The 21,237-nt window shown below is 37.7% G+C and overlaps 1 protein-coding gene across 2 annotated transcripts in view; it reads right to left on the bottom strand.

Moving 5' to 3' along the window:
* Positions 1-21,237, bottom strand: part of LOC105917586 (La ribonucleoprotein 4B) — a 55,597-nt gene that overhangs the window by 31,635 nt on the left and 2,725 nt on the right. For both annotated transcript variants that reach the window (XM_036131251.1, XM_036131252.1), the window contains exon 2: positions 11,415-11,549. In XM_036131251.1, coding sequence (XP_035987144.1) covers positions 11,415-11,495 — 81 coding nt within the window. In that variant the 5' untranslated portion in view covers positions 11,496-11,549. The remainder of the gene's footprint in view (positions 1-11,414; positions 11,550-21,237) is intronic.

Below are 21,237 nucleotides of genomic sequence, written 5' to 3'. Positions count from 1 at the left end.
GGAGCCTGATGTCTGAGCCCGGCTCCGGTGCTCCCACTCCTGTCCGAGCCGGCTGCCATAGAAACCCCCTGCTGACATCACCGGACACATTTCTTTTTTTTTTTTTCTCCCACTGGGCTTTGCTTGACCTTTAAAGCATTTTTTAATGTTCCCATTCGTCACCAAAAGGTTGCCCGGCTCCCCTGCTGGAGAGAGGCCGGCCGCGCGATTGGTCGGGAAGAGACGGAAGGGATCCGACGAGCGCCGTCGACAGAGACGAGTTACTGCCGGTGTCATCGGAGGGCAGCTGATGCACAAACGCGTTTATTGCCCTGGTTTTCTGATGGAAACCAAGATTAGCCGTGCAGCAGAGATAAGACGAGCGTCTCCAAACAGCTGAATCCCCAACTAATCTGCTTGTGTGCAAACCCAGGGTGCTTGTTCTTTTTCCAAGTTAAAATTCCAGACATTTTTAAAACAGATTTTTTTTTTTCCCCATGACCTTAACTTTATGTACTTGTATACTTGTGTGCCTACTGCCTACTTCATTGGTTGAGATTGTACAAACTGTTTATTAGAAATGTTAATTTTTATAGGCTAGTATTCAAATGAATAAATGCATTATTCACAGTAAATTATGCTTTTACTGATGAAAACATTTCAAAACATGAAAATCACAAGTACATGAATTTCACATCAAACAAGTGTTTGATTCCATGATTGGGCTAATACAGTACGTGACCAGTTAGTAAAATTATAGTTTTATAGCCTACCTTCCTATTTCTCATTTCACAATGCCTTTGAGCATACTGTAAAATTCTACCACGCATTTTTTTCACATACTTTATTAAGACTTTCACACAAAATTCAAGACTTTTCAAGGTCTGGAAAACAAGTGTTTCAAAATTCCATACTTATTAAGACTTTCAAGACTTGCGCAAGCACCCTGAAACCTCAGGGACACCAGGGTGACATCGGGTGCGTTCCTGGACCCGGAAGGGGGGGGGGGGGGGGGGGTATTTTTCTAGGCTTACGCTAAAACACGGACGAGCAGGACGTCTTCTGGATCAAAAGTCTGGAGGTTAAGGCTGAACGATTTTGGAAAATAATGTCATTGCTATTTTTTTATCTTAATATTGCGATTTAATGCGACCCCGCCCCCAGTTTAATTTATCATGTCTTTTTAAACATATATAAAACAACAAACCAATTTGTTTCCTCGCCGTGCGGATTAGTTGCTAAACCAAAATTGCAATTTTGACTTTTTTCTGCATTAAACCACAAGCAACAAAAATGGCCTCTAGATAAAGATGTTTGTAAACAAAGACTATTTAAAACAAGAACTTTTAATGTTTCTATTAATCAGAATATTATTCAAGAGAACAGCTTTTAATTGATTTAGACATTGATCCTTGTCGAACATAAAGTGCAACCAACAAGCAAGTCTATGTATTAAATTGATTGACCAGAACTTAATGCCATGTATGATTATATAAACTCTAAAACAAGTAAAAAAGTTAAATTATTGCACTGCTGCAACTCTCTTCCCTTCCATGTGGAGGCAAACCCACTTTAAAAACATATTACTGACACCTAAAGGACGCATCTGATTCACTAATTGTTAAATAGCCAAAAAATGCAGACCTCTGCGATTTGGAAACTGTTTAAAAAAAAGAAAGGCTACAATGATATTTTCAAATCCCTGACTTAAACCCAACAGAGAATCTGTGGACGACGACTTAAAAAGAAACAATTCTGCCAAGAATTCATTCGTCCAGCAACATTGAAGCCAGAAGCTTGATGAAAAAGCCCAACGCTGAGCCACCAGCGGGTCGTCTAAATACACAGGAAGTGATGGATGCATTTATATTAACCTGCAGGTGTAATCCTGACAGTTTAAGCCCAAAAATACTAAATCCAACCCGTGCACTCAGAGATTAACGCCAATCCTTGTCCTACCCACCGACTAAAATGTTTGATTTTGCCGAACCAGGCCACAACGAAGTCACAACCTCCTTAATATTCACCCCTCTGATGTCTTATAAGTCCAAACGTGAACCCAGAATACGTCCAGCAGTACGCGCCGTCACTCTGTTCAAATGTCTCAGGAGGATTTTCATCCCCAACAATCTACAAATGAATGAAACAAACATGTCGGCATATAGCTGGAGTTAGGGTTTAAAACGTCGCTCCCACCTCTTCTTCTGACATTTTTAAAACACCTGCCAACCTAAAGTTAACCTGATAACCTTGGATGATTGTTGCGTTCAGCGTTGACTGAAGAACCTCCCAGTTCTCCGCTGGTGACCAAACCAAACAGAAATAAACGACCCAAATTAAAAACTTTAAAAATTTTTCGGCTATAATTGGGTGACAGTCACGTCCCAGAGCCTTTCTAACATGTTTCTACGACACATGTTGTCATGTGGAGGCTAAATCTGGAATGAGTCTGAAACACAAAGGTTTCAATCCTTTGGGCCAAAGGACCAGGTTTTACTTTATTATATTTTTTTAGGTAAATTACCATACTAATTTACTTTGTAAAACAGATTAAACTCTAATAATCTGATAATCTGTGTGACTGGAGTAACAGTAGCTCCATGTCCCTTTTTTTCTAACACACTCTGCTAAAGCATCTATGAACTAAAATCCAACTAATTAAACTAATTTTTAAACAGAAACACAGGTTTAATGAAAAGTATGCTTAATATCTGCTTAAAAGGTTATTTTAAGAAGACGCGCTCCTTTCCTTTTCCAAATTTCGCATCTTTCGGGATGTAACCTCTTTCTACGCCTGAAGGCGCTCCACTGAACTTCCTCCCATTAGTTTTTATTAATTATTTATTTATTAACCTGATCCCAGACCCTGAACCGCAGAGCAAAATTTCTGGAGACTGCGACAGCACCGACTTCCCATTGCAAACTATAAACCTCTGAACAGCGCTCCCTGACGCCGTGCTGCAGGACTGACACATCCTCCATTCAGCTGCAGGAAGAGAGCAAACTATTGAACTCCGTGTGTCGCCTTCAATCCAACCTGCAGGTCTGTGCGGCTCCACGGAGGAATAATGAGCCACGCAGGCCGTTCGGATGACTTGAGGAGACGCTTCACAGTAAAAACCGTCATAATCACATTGGCAGGAACCATATATACTTTTTAAAACCTGCGGGTGTTTAGGTTTCAGTTCCACTCCCCGGATTCAAAGTCACTTGGCAGAGTTTTGACTCTTATCTCTGGGTGCCACCGTTTCTTTCTGGATGAGGTTCTCTGCACCCTGGGATCCTGTAATCCTGTTTTGTGGTGGGACTGCATGAGCAACCAAAGCTACCTCTGGACTTTAACATGCACACAAGCAGCAACCGGTGCGCCTGCTGCGCTACAATTCATCATAAAAACCCGCCAGGGCCAACAGATTCTCCGACTCTGGATATGAGGCTTCATGAGAAACAGACCAAGCTGAAATCAGACCCTTTTTTATTGGATTAATGCAGCAGCTGTGTCGGCATCTACAGTTTATTTCACATCAATTTTACAATAAAAATATCTCAAGACACTTAAAAAAGATCCAATTCAGTCCGAATTCAGATAAATTCAACAAATTCTGATATAATCAGAGCAAATAATCCGGTCCAATTTGGTTGTAAAATAAAATTGCTTTAATTAATCATCCCAGCAGGTGGAGAGATGGTAAATATCTACGACAGAAGTGTTCAATCTTAATCATGTTGAAAATGCTCGTGGGCCACAAAAATGACATTTATTTTTTCTAATTAAGAATTATTTTCTTTCTGCTCCGCAATAAATTAATAGAACAAAAGTTTTGTGAAACAAATGTTTTTGTAGGAAGGCGATTTGCACATAAGAATCTAAAACTAGGAAATCAGAGAATTTAAAATGCAGGATTAATAAAAATATTTGATATGTTCAATTTTTGGATAGATATATATATATATATATATATATATATATATATATATATATATATATATATATATATATATATATATATATATATATATATATATATATATATATATATATATATATATATATAATGTTAGGTTGTCAGTAATCACAATCATCTTTTATCAGATAAAACTGTCGTCCATTAAAACAGCAAGAAAGGGAAAAAGGCATTAAACCAGAAGATAAAATAATGCAGACACATTTCCTTTTTCAATTTTCTCTGGGTTTTGATTGGTTAAGAGGAAGATACACCAGGCATGCTGATGTCTAATCAGAAATCCCGCTCTACCGCAGATTAAAGTCAAACACATACAGGGTATCCTGCTGCAATATTAACGAAGACACTTTCACTTTAAACAAAACATCTATTCCTGCTGCTGATGAAAATACAGTAAATATTAAACACAGTCTTGCTTATTGCAGTTTTAACTGTGAAACTGAATGTGCTGCACGTGCAGAACAGGAAAATCTACATCGCTGTCATTCTGCTTCCTGGAGTCTAACCTGTCTATGTTACCTGGTTCTTTATTCACCAGCATCACATTAATTAGAGCGACGCTCCTTTAGTTCCCACACCATCACCCTACACGTGTTTCAACACAGCAACAGGTGGGGGAGGAGCCCTACTAATCGCTGATTTTGAAACCCTAACTTTAACCCTTGTTTCATCTCGATGTCGGTCAGTGTCTTAGCGCTGGACGATAGAGAAAAAAAGCATATTGATAAAATAGAAATATTGATCAATATAGATAATTACAAACAAATTCAAAACATATATTTTATGCTGTTGCTTAGCGACACATTTTTAGATAAAGAAACAAACACTAAATTCAAACTAAACCCTTTATTCAACCAACTTTTTACCAAAACTGGACGTTTTTAAAAAAGAAAAAAGAACGTGTGCTCTCTGAACTCTTTGTAGGGGGCGGAGCTTAGTTTCTGGGTCTGCGCTGTGATTGGTTGGGAGGATTAAATGACTGTAATATTAACCTACATGATAGAATGCAAAAGGAAAGAAAACTTTTATTCTATTGAACTTTTTTATTGACCCTTTTTCTTCTATCATCAATATACGTCTGTCGATCGATAAATATCATTATTGAATCATCGTCCAGCTCTAGTGGGGCTGCTACAGGAGTCTGTCGTCTGTCCCTGTGCGTATACAGGTTCTCTCTGGGTACTCCGGCTTCCTGCTGCTGTCCTGTCAGGTTAGTCCCCATAAGTAAAACCGGGCCAATATTAACAACCCACTGCCGTTTCAGAAGATGGTTGGTCCCTGTGGCGTTTGTTTGGTCATGTGACTGCGACAGTGATGCAGCACGGGATTGTGGGACGTTTAATTAAAGCAGAGAAGCGGTGTTTTGATATCGGCGCATCCCTATCAGAGACCCAACTTTACGGTACTGGAAATCACAAACTAAGGCTTAGCTAAACAAAATATTCATCCCGCTTTATAAAAACAGACGTCATCTGAATAAATTAGTCATTTTCAATCAATTAGATTATTTAAAAGTTGTTTTTTCCCCCCAGTAATTTACTTCACCAAGTGAAACAGATTACATAGATTATAATAGACTAATGTTTTTAAGCCTTTATTTCTGTTAATTATGATTTTTCCGCTTCCAGCTAATGAAAACACAACGTTTAAGATTCAAATAATGTAGCAGAGCAATAAAAAAAAAACATTTTTAAAAACAGAAACAAAAGGCTTAATGAAAAGTATGTTTAATATCTTTAATGGTTATTTTCAAGAAGTACTTTTGATCTGACAAACGAGCCTCATCAGAATCTATATTCTACTAGATTGATTGTTTTTAATCAAACAAAAATCCTCTGCATTAAATACAGCTCAAGGGTCAATCATTGTGACGTCATAAATGTTAATACAGTTTAAAATTTAGTTGCAATAACATGCAACTTTCAGCCATGAGAGGCAACATGTACAGTTAGCGCAATTTATTCCAAACACCAGAAATAATCTAATTTAACCATCGCTTTTTTTTAGTCAACTGCACTAAAGGTTCAGGAGGTGAAGAGAGAGAAGAAAAAAAAAAGAGAAGACAGGTCAGAATTTAATGTCCTCGTTTAATCTCCGTTTTAAAATTCATACCAAGCGGCTCTAAAAATAAAATGGCCGGGCAGCAGATCGAATTACAGCGGGAACTAACGGAGCGCTATAGTATGAATCACTTCAACGAGTAAAGATTGTTTCTAGCCCAGAAGCCATTTGTTAAACGTCGCTCTAACGACCATTTCCTCAACGTGTGTGTGGACAGAAAGCGACTGACGGCTGCAGCGGCGTCTCCTCGGATCAGGGCGCTAAACTTTATTGGCTCAGACGGAGAAAGGGAGGCTGAGAATGGTTTCTAAAATAATAACAGGCTGGGGCTTCTCCTCCACCTCTGGATTTAGGCGATGAGCAACAGCCATGCTGCCCTTCAGCTGCTGCAGACACACGCATCAGACAACAGGGACATCATGATGTCACACGTTAGCAGAGCTCCTCATTACGGTGCTAAATAACCCGCCACCAGGGGGGAAAACACGTCCAGTCACAACCTGTTGATTATTATTCTAATAATTTATGAAGGACATACCTGGAACGTCTCAAATGAAATGTGTTTTCAGTCGTTTTGCTGAAATTTAAACAGATTTTAGTCACACGTCTGACGGTTTTGGAAATATTTGCTGCAGCAGATCCAGACAAACTTCCCATAAAAAGGCCCAGAATAAGTTTCTTGATGGTGATTTACTTCCTGGTTTCTCGACACGTTGACCTCAACCTACGAGCCGCCACGAAACCTTCAGACATTGTTTGCTTCCTGTTACAGTCAGCACATATTTTAGTGTCAAAGCAGCAGTTTTCCCAGACGGAAACGTCCAGACTTTTCACGCTTGTTGTTGTTTCTGCAGCTGAAAGGCGTGACAGGTGCCACGACCAGAGAGAAAACAGGAGGATGGATGGCGACCAGACAGAGGGACAAAATGTTGTTGGTTGAAACCCAGGAGGAAAATGGTTTAAAAAAATAATAATAAAAAGCTTCATACCCATGGTGTTTGTTTCTATAAAAATAATAATAATAATAATAATAATAATAATAATAATAATAATAATAATAATAATAATAATAACAGGGTGTCTACAAGTATAAACAAGTTAAATTTAATACTTTTTAAGACCTTTTAATACCACTTCTAAATGAAATTTAAGACCAAACGTACGATGGAAATACAAATCAAAATGACTGTTGAGTTTAAGAACATCGACTAAATGTGTGTAATGCGAAAAGACAAACATGTCATTACAGTCCCATGAACAAATGCTTATAAAATCAAGTAAATATATAAAATACTGTTCCTTCAGAACAAAAATAAATAAAACAGGGGTTGCGGGGGTTGCTGGAGCCTTTTTCCTGATATAAAATAATTGTAGCCGTCCAGTGGTTTCAGGGGCTTTCGTGCTCTCTCGTGTGTACTGGCCTGCGTGTTTATAAGGCAGCTGTATGTCGCGGTACGAAACACTAGGCAGCATTTCCCAGACTCCCTCCGTCCCTTCAGGCTTTTGCTGTGTGGATCTGGCAATATGATACCATCAACCATCAACTTACTCTCATAACGATCTTGTGATATGTTATCTGAAGAAGAAAAATACGTGGAGAACTCGTCAGTTTCTCTGTTTGCGTCCGCCATTGTGTTCGCCTTTTGCCAACCAGTCCGGCGTGCATGCGCGAAAAACCCGCATCAAAACAATAACAATGAACTACCCTATAGGCCACCGCTGCGATGCCGGTGTTATACATTTACATGTACATTTGCCAAAAAACGCACCCCCTGCTATTTTACTGAAATATACACTTGTAGCTGATTAAACATTTTCTACATGTTTACAAATGTGTTCTAAGCTACCAGTATGAATTTCATGAGTCTGGGACAATTTTTAGATTAAAAACATAGGGGGTGCATTTTTCGGCAGCCATTTGCCAAAAAACGCACCCCCTGCTATCTATGAGGGGTTGGCACTTGTATGACTTTATTCCTGTATATCCATGTGTAGTTAAAGGATAAGGGTCAGCAAATGCAAATTCTGCCCGTTAAAACAATGACAGGGCAATTGTTGCTGTTTGATCTGCAGCCCAATTTGGAACTTTTAAACAGGCTTTTGAAGAACTTTGATAATTTGCTGCTGTAATATTATAGAATTTTCAGAATAAAAAGCTAGCAGATGTGCAGAATCAAAAACAATTTAATAAATACAAGTATAGAGCATTAAGTATTGTTAGAAAGGTCACGCTATTTTCTGAAAAAATACATTATTGTATGAGTTAAGTTCTTTTCCGTTTTATGCCTCTTTCCTTGTAAGTTTAAAATGTCCCATGCCCCTGAAAGCACCATAGCTTTCTAACAGTAGCGAATGCATCACACTGGTCTATGAACGCTGTGCTGTTTACTGCAGAAGCAGTCTGATCTTCCGTTTAAGACAAAGCTTTGCAGTTTCAAAACTCACGTCGGTTCTCACGGTTTATTGTTGTATGTGAATGACGAGAGACCACAACAAATAAATCAGCCGTACCTCAGATAAAAACTTTGGATTTAATGGTGTTCATTAAACCCGTACTTTTGTAAACGAATCTGCCAAATAAACACCGTTTTTTTCACACAAGAGGTATATTCAAACGTTTTGATATCACTAATATAAGAACAAGTAACTCCGTTGGTCACATTTTAATCCGTTTTCTTCGTCGATATTCAGCTGTACAGAGCGAGGCGCGCTCCCGCGACACCGGCCGGCCGGCGGGGTTCGCGCACCGCTGCGGTTGCTGTCACGCATTTTCCCGGCCCGTCCACCGGGCGATTCACACGAACGCGTTTGGCGTATGTTGTTCCACAGTTCTACCAGTAAAATGGGCGCCTGGACATCCTCTTGCGATAGTTTAACAGCTGAAAAGTCGGTCATATCGTTGTTTCTGTTGCATGTGTAACGGCTGGTTGCTACGTGCGCTCTCACACCATTTGTCCTACCTTAGAGGCAAGGAGCGTTGCTCATAAGATGGTGACGTCACGTGCGTACCGCGCCAGCAGTGCTCGGTCTGTGGCTGATGACGTGTCACGAGCACACGAGCCTGCTCAAGAACGCATATTGAGAAACGGCCATCGACAACGCAGCGCATAGGCTACCAGAAAAAAATATTCGACCTAGCAGAACAGATTTCCCGTATTTTCACGGTGACGTGACACACCAATATTTAAGACCCAGGCAAAATTAATTTAAGACAATTTAATACTTTTCAAGGCCTTATTTTGAGGAAAATTGATTTACGACTTTTTAAGACTTTTTAAGGACCCGCGGCCACCCTGAATAATAATGAGGCCCTGACAGTCACCCTTGACCACGGACAGGACAGACTCAAGAGGTTCAGCTTCAGGAAACTTTACTGACACTTAGACGTAGATTTGTTTTACAGCGAGATGAGAAAAGAATGACATCACTGCAAAAACGGATCTAAAACGGATCTCAAATCAAGGACGAATACAAATACAAATTTTAAGTCTGCAGCCATTTTAATTTTATCAAGGCATTCATCACTTTAAAATCAATAACGTTTATTCCTCCTTTTTCTACTGATATTACTATGTCGTTTTTTTATTATTCCAGATGGAATTGTGACAATATTCTTCCAAAAATTTAGCCAACTGTCAAATATTTGTTGATTTTTTTTTTGTAAAATTGCTTGAATATTTGTTCCGTCATTTTCAGTGTGGTCCTTGTTAATCATTATACCTAAATATTTTACCTCATTTTTATCAATTAAAGTGGGTTGTTTATTCTGAATTGCTAATATTTCACATTTTTCTATATTCATCTTTAAGCCTGAAGCTTTTGAGAAAAAAGGAACCGCTAAATTAACTAAATAAAAATTGATTCGTTAGAAATGCAGACCGCGGGCTCAATGTAGTTTGTTTGAGTGGCGTTGCCATAAAGTGACGTCATCGGGAGGCGCAGTGACCATGGAGAATTTCTTCGTAAAATTGTTTGTTTACATAAAACCTACACCCCGCTATAATTACTTTAATAAGTTGTCCAGACCAATCACAATGTTTTGCGTAATTGTGCAAACGTTAAACCAATAATGTATAGTGACGTACCTACACCGGTTATCCTCTGGGTCTCTGTGAAGGACGGTGCTGCCTGGGAGCTTTTAGCTTTTACGTTCACGCAGCTCAGGAAGTGGAGCCGACCGGCGAGGCTAGCTTAACGTCTTTGTAGGAGTCCAGATAAATGGGACGAGATTGGAGCAGCGCGTTATTATCAGATTACAATCGGTAACGGTGTGAAATGTAGCTCACGCAACAAGCGTGGATGCAGTGCTTGGTGGCTTGAAGAGGCCATGAATGCAGACAGCATGTCAGTAACAGGTTTGGCTCTGATGATGGAAAATTAATAAGGAACATGTGTGTTATTCATAAAAACCTGCTTAGTTTCCTAATATGGGCTCCAGTCTGGTTTCACTTCTTGGTTAAAAACAACAACAACTATCTAGAGCAGCGTGGCTGCAGCTTTACAACGACATATTTTATAGTTATTTGGATCATTTCTGGTTTTGTTCAGTTTCTTTTTTAATGTTTTTGATCAATCGTGAGGTCAAAATTCACAAGTCAGGCTTGAAATGAAACGTTAAAATAGATACCATCACATAAAACTTTTTTTTTTTTATAGCTCGGTTTCTTCTTAACTGTTGGCTAAAAGGTAAAGTTAAAAAAAAAACTCAAAGATCTTCATCTTGGTGTGGTTTTCTGTCATTCTGTCATATTATATTCCACTTAAAATATTTTATAATATTCAGAGGAAATATAAAATTGAGCAAACAACCCTGTTTCCCTAAAATAATCATGTATCCAGGGAATGAATGAATAAATAAAAAAAAAAAAATATATATATAAAAATCACAGAAACGGCAACAAGCCCAAAATTTACACAACCAGCTTCAGTCCGTTTGGGTCTTTTTGCGTCCTGCAGTCAGAACCTGTAAAAACTTCTGAATCTCCTCTCTGTTTTCCTCTAATCCTGCACGGTTCAACAAGCAACAACAACGGAGAAAGCAGGATGGAGCGTGGCGCTGCAGCCCCGTGAACGGGCAGAATAAAAGCAGGTCATGCTTCTTTAGTTACCGGAGCTGCCCTCCTCATCGCTAACCAACGGCTCCTTTACAACACAATCAGTGTGGGAAATCAGCCGCAGGCACAGGGCTCAACGCAATGTGGAAAAACAACAATTAGGGCCGCATACATATTCACACGTGAGGGTTACCTTTTACCGTCCTCAGCCTAGATATGCAGAAGGTGCAGCTTATTTAAACGCCGCTCCAGTTTAGAGCCGGCGCACGTCTAAGTCGCTGCAAGCCAAAGCTAAATCCGCCCGCCGCGGAACGACAACCTGGCGTCTCGCCGCAGGAATGACGGTGAAACTCACCAAATGAGAGTTCTCTTTTGCCTCTTGCACTTGCTGCACCTGTGGTTCAGCTACAACTTTCGTGTCCTGGTCAGAAGTCATGAGCCGTCTGCTTCTTGGCTCCTCAGGGAGAAGTCTCTGTGTCACCAAGTAAGCCTGGGGGGGGGGGGGGGGGCAGATGGAGACAAAAAAACAACACGTTAGATTTATATGGGGAAAATTAATCATGTGATAATAAATATTCATTTAAAAGCAGATAAACTGGCCACATTTAGATAGAGCTGGACGATATAGCAAAAATGCACATCGATAAAATAGAAATATGGATTGATATCAATAATTATCAACAAATTCAAAACATGTATTTTAAGTGCAGCCCTGGTCATTTTATGCTGTTGCTTAGCGACCTATTTTTAGATAAAGACACAAAAACTGAATTCAAACTAAACCCTTTATTCCACCAACTCTTTACCAAAACTACAAGTTTAAAAAAAAAAAAAAAAAAAAAAAAAAAAAAAACACCTGCTTTCTGAACCCTTTGAAGGGGGCGGGGCTTGCTTCCTGCGTTGTGATTGGTTGGGAGGATGTAATGACTGTAATATTAACCTACACGGCTAGAATGCAAAAAGAAGAAAAACTGTTATTCTATTGAACTTTTTATTGATCCTTTTTTCTATAAATCGATATATATTGTTATTGAATTATCGTCCAGATCTGAGAGGTTAATTTTAGAGCAGCATTTCTGATTGTTGAGAAAAAAAAATTACTAAATACTGGGTTGTTTCTCCTTATTCTGGGGGAAATTTATCATGTGATAATAAAGATTCATTTAAAAGCTGATAAACTGGTCACATTTAGATAGAGCTGGACAATATAGCAAAAAAAAAAATACACATGTGTGCTCTCTGAACTCTTTGAAGGGGCGGAGCTTGATGACAGAGCATTTCTGAGTCTGCGTTGTGATTGGTTGGGAGGATGTAATGATCTAATGTTAACCTAGATTGAACTGTTTTGACAAGCGCTGTTTTCATTAAAGCACCTTTAAACATCAAGATCACTTTAAAGCAGCATCTCTGATTGTAGAGCTGTGACATTTTTACCCTTACTAGCGTTCTCCATGTCTGGCAGAAAAGGCAAAAACCAAACATGTTTCCGTAGAATGCCTTATCCACTCTGTCTGGATGAGTCGAGAAACATTGACTTTGTATAGTGCAGTGAGATGACGCGCTGTGGGTTGATGACATTTTAATAAACTGAAACTCGTGTATTTAAAGTTAACTGTGGAAACGACAGATAAAAATATCTCTTCAGGTCCAGGGTTTGTGGCGCACCGCCACGGCAAAATAACAGCTGCCACACCTTCAGAATGAATTAATTTTTTTTAAATATGGTAAAACAATGTAAATCGTGAGATATATATCCTATATTGTGTATAGCCTACATTTTGTCCCTTATACTAACAATAATCAGAGTTTGAAATACATTTAAATATCATTAAATATCAATATGCGCTTTATTTTGAAAAACCAGCAACAACAGTCCAGTGTTGCCAGTTTAGTATCTTTGTTGTTATATTTAGTGATTTTTCAGACACTTCTAGTTATTTTCTTTCAAAAAGCGACTAGCAACACGACTTTTAGTGACTTTTTAATTTTAATGGCGACTTTACCAAAAGCACCAGTTGTTTCAGAGTCACCGTACGGAGGCAGCAGTGAGAGCTGGTAGGAGAGTTCCTACTTCCCTCAGTGCTGTCTGACAGGCACACCACAGCTGCTGCTGCCTCGTCACGTAAATATAGTTTTTAGTCTTTTTTCTTTCTGAAAAGGGTTGAGCTAAAATAATCCCCTGAGTTTGATTCACCCACAGCTTGAAGCGCTGATTTACCTCATTTACTTTGTGTGCCTCTGATATCTGCCTGTTTGGTACAGTTTGTTTTATGCAGTGTGGATTCAGGCAACGTATTAAAAATCATATATAATTTTTTATTTTTTTAAAAAAAGGCAATTTTTAGTTCCAAACACATTTAATCACTTTTTTGAAAAGCTTTTTTTGTCTTGGCAAAACCTCCCCTATAGCCTGGGCCACAAATATGCAGATTACATTACGATTAATAAAATAGAACCCTGACGTCACTTTAACATGATGTGAAGCCATCGGTGACATTATTTGTGGCCTAAAACAAAGGGAACACTGATTGAACTCAAAAGAAAAACTTCACAGCAGAGAATTTTTTTTAAAATAGTATTCAATTTTATTTAGCTTCTATTCATATTCATAAAATCTGTTACTTCTAACTACCATCAACCTCTACGTCGTGGTAAATGAATCTTATTGTGACATTTCTGGGTTGTTGTTTTTTTTTGCATCGGTTGTAGGGCTGCGCCTCCCTCTGCTGCTCACAGCCGACAGAACCAGCAGCTTTTATTCAAAACACGAAAAGGTTTCCTGAAAGGTGGAAACACCTGTTTATTTCCTGCCCCGCTGAAGCTGTGTGTGAAGCGCTGATAATCCCCGCCCAACAATCGCTGCCTGTCCCTGATTGTTTGCATACAAAGCGCAGAGAGAATGGGCCGGCTGTAAAGCTGGTGACCTTTGAGCCACATAATGATGATGATGATGATGATGCACCGCCAGCGTTAGTGGGTCATTCCACAGATATGGGAGGAAAAAAATAAAAAAATAACTAATTTCAATCCGAAAAGTTCTGAGATGCAAACCTTCCTGAACGGTGGAGTTGAAACCTAATTTAAGAAATAAACATGGAGGAAACAAACAACAGTTTAGCAGTGTATATTCTGCTCTTTTAACGTAAACTGGGATTATTTAATAATTGCACCATAAGTATAAACTTACAAGATGGAAATCTGTTATTTTGTGTTTTTGTAGCACTGATTCCTAAAATGACCGAACCAGGAGCAAGTTTCAAACTTTACACTAAACTAAAAATATTTACTAAATAGATTTATTTCTGATCACCAGTTTGTGTAAAGCTTTTACAAAACTATAAGGACTTCATCAGACTTAGATTCCTCTTTACAAACTATAAGAAGCTGTAAGAAGATCATTAAAAGTATTTTTCTCCAGCCTTCCAGCTTTAAACTAACAATTGTTGTTTCGACTGAGCCGAAACGTATTTTCACTCATTCATTATCTGGGGTCTGTTTGCTATAAACCCAAAGTAGAAAAACAATTAATACCTTTTAAAATGTTGTTTTTTTTAATCATCATATCAATATCAAGACATTCACTATTATTGTTTCCTGACATCCTGCAGCCCTCGTCGAAAGCTCAAAAACGTTGCCGTACTTTCAGCTTTATCTGCTTAAAGCCTCTCCATCGCCCTCTCTTGCATCCTGAAGTAATGTCACAGGGAAAAAAAAGCTCCAAATGTTTTTGAGAACAGCTCACAGAGTCTTCTTCCTACAGTAACAACGTCCACACTGAAGAGTGTTGACAGAAAAACCTGGCAGCGCTTTATTATCATGGCTTTCACCATCAGAAAAAAATGTAATTAAATTGGATTTTTCCTTTAGATCAGGGGTGTCAAACTAATATTTATAGTGGGCCACTTTGGCATCATGTAGTCATTAAAAGGGCCATTTGCACCTGTATAAACTTTTGATTTTTTTGATCATTTCATTCCAGTTCACATAAAAATGTAAAACATTTCACAGTGACATAAAATGAGCACCCTTAGGCTCATTTGAACAGTTTATCTGCAAAATAAATAAATAAAAGTTGATATTGGTGTGAGTAAATTTTAAACATGTCATTCTGCATCACTTTTTCTATTTTTGGACATTTCTGGGTTATTTTAATGTGTTGTGGAAAATTTGACCTAGTGGCCGGATGCTGTTACTTCAACTTTCGCTACAGGAGGCACAGTTTCAGCTACTTTATACAATTTAAAAGGATATATGCCTCTACTTCATGACATTATATGCCTTTTTTGGCTCTTGAGGGCCAGATAAGTTGCCTTGATGGGCCGGATCCGGCCCGCGGGCCTTGAGTTTGACACGTGTGCTTTAGATGATTTAACACAGAGCTGGCGACAGCCCCGGCCAGAACAATAAGGCAACAATCCATTTAAAACAGGATTGGTTTGCTATTTCTGTTAACACCCCTACATGACATTATTTTTTAACTGCAAGTAGAAGCATTAAAACTGTAATTTCCCTGCCACACCACTAGCAGGCGGTATATTCTTCCCCGTCTACATGAGCACGATGAAGGAGAAGTTTTCAAATCGTGTCGTTTTGACAGAAAACTCGTTCTGTTGTGGTGTAAAACGAACAGTACAAATGTTCCTGTTTTCATCAAAAAAATAAATAACTTTTTATGTGATCCCGATCTAAAACTAATACGCTACAAAGAGTAAACATGTTTTAAAACTACAGTTTGGCAAACAAATATTTTAAGACAGAAAACAAAAGTTTTCAGATTGTGGACTTTAATAAAAAGCTCAAACTGGATTAAAATCCTCCAGCACTTCATAACGAGGGGAGGCCGTTCCCAACCGCTGACTTTAAAGAATAGATTAAAAATAATTATATGACCCTGGTTAAGATGCAGCAACAGCAGAGCAGGGAGTCTATTGTCTAGACGAGGCCTGGACCAAAACATCCTCCTCCCTCCCGCCTTTTTCCACACCTTTGTTTTCCTTCTGCGTCATTTTAAAACAGTAATTTATGACCCGATGGGTGCAAAACATGCAACAGTGGTCCACCAAGGATGTTTTTAGCCTGAATTTTTACAAACAAACACATGGTTCACTTTTCAGAGTTAATGACTTCTTGAGAGCTCAGACAAATCTACAGCAATCGAGAATCAAAGCGGACAAAAAGAGGCGGAGAAGTTGTCTCACGGGTCTAAAGACTAAGATGGACCAGGCGCTTCAGAACCAGGCGCTTCAGAACCAGGCGCTTCAGAACCAGGCGCTTCAGAACCAGGCGCTTCAGAACCAGGCGCTTCAGAACCAGCTGAACAAAGCAGCAGATATTTATTAATCTAGAAAGGCTGAGATTTTTTAAATATGTTCATTAGAAAGAGATCATTTAAGAGAGCAAAATTCTTCCAAAAACACATAAGTGTACGTGATTAGAGGTAAATAAAGCAGCTAAACTTCAGATTAAAATCGTAATTACAACGCAGCAGAAAATAAAATTAAAAAGTTAAACATGTTCGCTAGAACCAAACCTAACCTAAAAGATTCATCTAACATAGTTCTGTCATTTGTGTGCAGAAGAGCAGAAACTCTGGTACGTTAGTGTGTAAATAAAAAGGTTTATTCATTGGGTTTTAGTTCAGAAAACATTGTGCTTACTTTATGTAATACAAAAGCTGTTTTTAAGGACACACAACTTGGACTAATTTGTTTTATTTATAAATAACCTGAAAATGCTAAAACTGTTTAGTGAAAATTCAAAGATCTTTGGACTGAAACCCTTAATCTTTCCCCCATCTCCTCTGGTTCCTCTGACGGTCCTCACATTTCAGCCGTATGATAGAAGCTACATTTAAACAACTATTTTAGTTTTTAATCTTTTAAAAATTTTAAAAATCTGGCTACTATGTAGACAAGCTGTAACAACGCTGAGTTTCCCAAACTAATACAGAGTTTGAACAGTTCTCAGTGAACGAGAAAAGCTCGGCAACGGTCTGATAGGCTGCGTCTTTATTGCCTATTTCCTGATGTCGGCCTCCATCTTTAGAAGATCATCTGTAGAACTACACTTCTCAAAACACAAACATCACATCTAGCTGCCAATTTTACAGTAAAGCAACGTTGCCTTTAAACGCACACAGCAGCTTTTTCGCTAGAAATTTTAACACCAAGAAACTTCTCCAAACTTATTTAGGTGTAAATATTGTCACCAGAAACAGAGCGGAGGTCTCTGCACTGCAAAAAGAGAACTAAAAATAAGTTAAATGTTCTTAAAGTTAGTGTATTTGTCCTTGATTCCAGCAGCTAAATGAGATTATCTGCCAATGGAAAGAGTAATTTAACCCCTAAATTAAGATAATTAGATATAATGCACTTGAAATAAGTTGATGGATGAGTTATTCCTATTTTAAGTGCAAAAATCTCATCCCATTGGCAGATTATCTTATTTACCGACTGAAATAAAGTGCAAATACACTCATTTCAAGAAAACTTTAACTTATTTTTAGTTAAGTTTAGTCTGTTTTTGCAGTGTGGCTGCATGTGTGCAGTTTAAGCTCGTCTTTGTCTGATTTACGCAGGAACAGCTGCGTCTGCAGAAACACGACATTTACCGAATATCGCCAAATATCAGCAGACTGCTGAGCTGATTTCCACTGGTACAGCTTTGATCAGTTCCTACTAAGAGATTAAAAACTAAAGACTAAAAACGTCTCCCTCTCGTAGTTTTTGCACAGCGATAGAAAACACAGCGGGTGTTTTTAGCCGGTCTTTTTGCTCGTGTCCCAGACCTACAAGCAGTTTTCACTGCAGCTTTAAAATGTTTTTCGTCATCAGGAATATTTCCAAAGAGCCAAATCTGTCTTGCAAATCAGGGAAACGGGTCGTACCTAGAGAGGTTTTGTTGAGGCAATACTGATTACTTTGACTTTAGCCTAGCTCAGAGGTCTGCTACCTGTGGCTCTTAAAAACTTAGACCAAAAAACTTGGTCAATGTTTCTAATTTAGGTAATTTAAAATCATTAACTTTAGGATGCATTTAATTCTTCAATATATGCATAAAATTTCCAGAAAGAAAGAAACTAATGGTGTATAGAATATTTTACTATAGATAAATAAAGTATTTGTTTATCAATAGGTTGCAAACGACTTGCTTTTTCATCATTTTGATGCCATTTGCCATAAAAATCAAACGTCCAATTGAAGAAAATGCATTAAACCTAAATATAAAAATACTGTTGGGTTAAATAATAAAAACTGTTTATCTATAATTAAAAAAAATGTAAACAAATTTCCTACAGTATACTATAAAAACAAGCTGTTGTTTCAAAGAGATGTCTAACTTTAGTGGCTCTAAACAAATTTAGTTTAGCAGGATCAGACGTGGGTTTTTATATAATGGATCGGCTGATAGAGGAAAATAAACGCTAATTTCAGCCAGTCGGGGTATCGTTGTACCTCTAGTCGTATCCATCCTCCATCTTTTTATTCTGGTAACAGACCTGAAACCACAGGAAGGGTATGACGGAACGTTGTTGACGTTTCAAATGTATCATTGTTGATGGAAATCACCAGTTTATGTCCCGATACGACATTACATCGATTTGTTTGGGTGACGACACGATGTTACCGATATAACAACATCCGTTACAATTTCTGAACAATGCGATCGATATGATGCCATGTGGTCATCTAACACCAATATTTACATCGATATCAACTCACAGAACAAAAGCAACATGCTATTTGACCATTTTACTTCTAAGCTGCTAGGTGTTTCTTCTAGTTTTATAATAATATATCATCTATTCACTATAGTCATATGCCTGAATTTCAAAAAAAATGGCGATATGGATTGATAATTTCATACAGCATCGGTGTAATTGGATCTTTAATCATTTAATTGCTAGCAAACATAAACCTGTGGTGAAAGGGAAGAGACGCTGGTAATAGATGTGGCGAAGCAGCAGAGCTGAGCTCGTTCCCATCAATTGTGCTGGGCTTCATCTTCAAAATGATTTTATTTTATAGATTCTGAGTGGAATCACAAGGAGGTTACAACCTAATAATTAAAATGTAAAAAGAAATGTTAAAGAAGGGATCTCTAACCTCTCCCGGTTATAATCTATTGATTACATCATGGATTTTCAGCATAAAAGTAGAAAAATTACAGATTTTTCCTTATAAAGCTGATTTGACTTCTCATTTGATGCCTTTGATTTAAAATCTGCAGTTTTTTTGTATGTTATACACTCTAGAACTTTAAAATGAAAATTATTCAAATGACTTAATTCAGTTAAATCCAATTAAATTTATTTATAAAAAGGCACCATTTCACCTCACATATCATCTCAAGGCTCTTTCCAAAGTCAAATTCAATCAGATTATAGAAGTTGGTCAGAAAGTTCAACCCAGCAGGTTGCATCAAGTCTCTCCAAGCAGCATTCACTCCTCTAAAAGTCAAAGTGTTTTTAAATCTTTGAAAAGAACACGCAGAGCAATGAGGAGTTTTCTGCAGCCGTATGGAGCAAAGCAGCACCCCCACCCCCCACCTGTTGCTGCACGCTGCTGGTCAGCTGGCTGAAAGGAGGCCTTCAGCCTTTTCCCCTGCCGAGCTTACAACTCAAACAGCCTGACGAATATCAGCTGTTATTTGGGGTCCTAAATAAAGAGCAAAATGGAAAAGAGTATATTCTAATATTTAGTGTCTCAATAAACTACTTCCCCGAAAAACGTCTGAAATCAAAACAAATTGTCATAACGTAATATAACATACCATGAGAATCTTAGTCTTGTCCAAAGCTTTAAAAGATTATTTTATTGATTATTTTAAAAATAAAACATTGACAGTCTAACCTTTATTGACTAGAGTTATATCACAATATATACGTTGAATTATTGTCCGCCCCTCCTGATAATCATGCAATTGCTGGATTATTCTGTTTTATGTGGCTGGTGAGAGCATGGATAAACATCAAAATATTCTGCGCCTATCCTAGATTGATAACTTTATAGAGCCTATGAAAGTTATTTTTCAGAGCCCTGGTCCAGTTCAACCAGAATTTAATGTGTCTAAAAGCCATAAAGGTGGTTAAATTACTCTTCTTAAAACTTTGAATGGATCAGCAAGTAAGATAAAATAAAGAAATAAAGAAATATACATAAAGATTGGTAAAATGTTAGAATCCGATGTGACAAATCAGATAAATATAATTTAAAAAGATCAAAGTAATCACCACCGCACTTAAAAATAAATATTACTTTTCTTTTTCACTAAAGGAATGGGAAGTATAAAAAAAACTAAAATATTTTTTAATAATTTTATTGTGTCATTTGTTAAAGATCTGACATATAAAGCAAATTCCACGCTTGTCAACATTGATTTGAAACGCTGCAGTATTATTCTACACAAACTTTAGATTCATTGATATTTTTAAATGGCAGCTGCACTCCTGAGCCATTTGAATTTGCGGTTTTAGTTTACATCTATTCTTTGACATTTGCCTCATAAACACAAGTTTAGTTGAGGTTTTAGGACTGGGTGAAAAAAACCTAATGACAAAACTTGGAATTCCTAAATAAAACATGCAAAGCATCAACCTTTAGTGAGAAACGGGGCTGTAAACATTGAGGCTTTCCAAAAACAGCAGCCATGTTTGTTTGAATTTAATGTGTCTAGAAGCCATAAAGGTGCTTAAGTTGCTCTTCTTAAAACTTTTAATGAATATGTATTCAGCAAGTAACATAAAATAAACAAATAAATAAATATACTTATTTGTAAAATGTTAGAATCCGATGTGATAAATATAATTTAAAAAGATCAACGTAACCACCACCGCACTTAAAAAGAAATATTACTTTTTTTCACTAAATGAGGGGGGGGAAATAAGTCTAAAAAACAAAAAACAAAACATTTTTGATAATTTTATTGTGTCATTTGTTAAAGATCTGACATATCAACATTGCTTTGAGTATTTTTAAATGGCAGCTGCACTCCTAAGCCCTTTGAACTGGTTGTTTTAGTTTACATCTATTCTGTGACATTTGCCTCATAAACAAGTTTAGTTGAGGTTTTAGGACTGGGTGAAAATAACTTAATCACAAAACTTGGAATTCCTAAATAAAACAGTGGAAAGCATCAACCTTTAGGTGAGAAACGGGGCTGTAAACATTGCGGCTTTC

The sequence above is a fragment of the Fundulus heteroclitus genome, unplaced genomic scaffold (genome assembly GCF_011125445.2).
Source record: "Fundulus heteroclitus isolate FHET01 unplaced genomic scaffold, MU-UCD_Fhet_4.1 scaffold_42, whole genome shotgun sequence".
Lineage (NCBI taxonomy): Eukaryota > Metazoa > Chordata > Actinopteri > Cyprinodontiformes > Fundulidae > Fundulus > Fundulus heteroclitus.
This window is presented reverse-complemented; position numbering and strand designations above follow the sequence as displayed.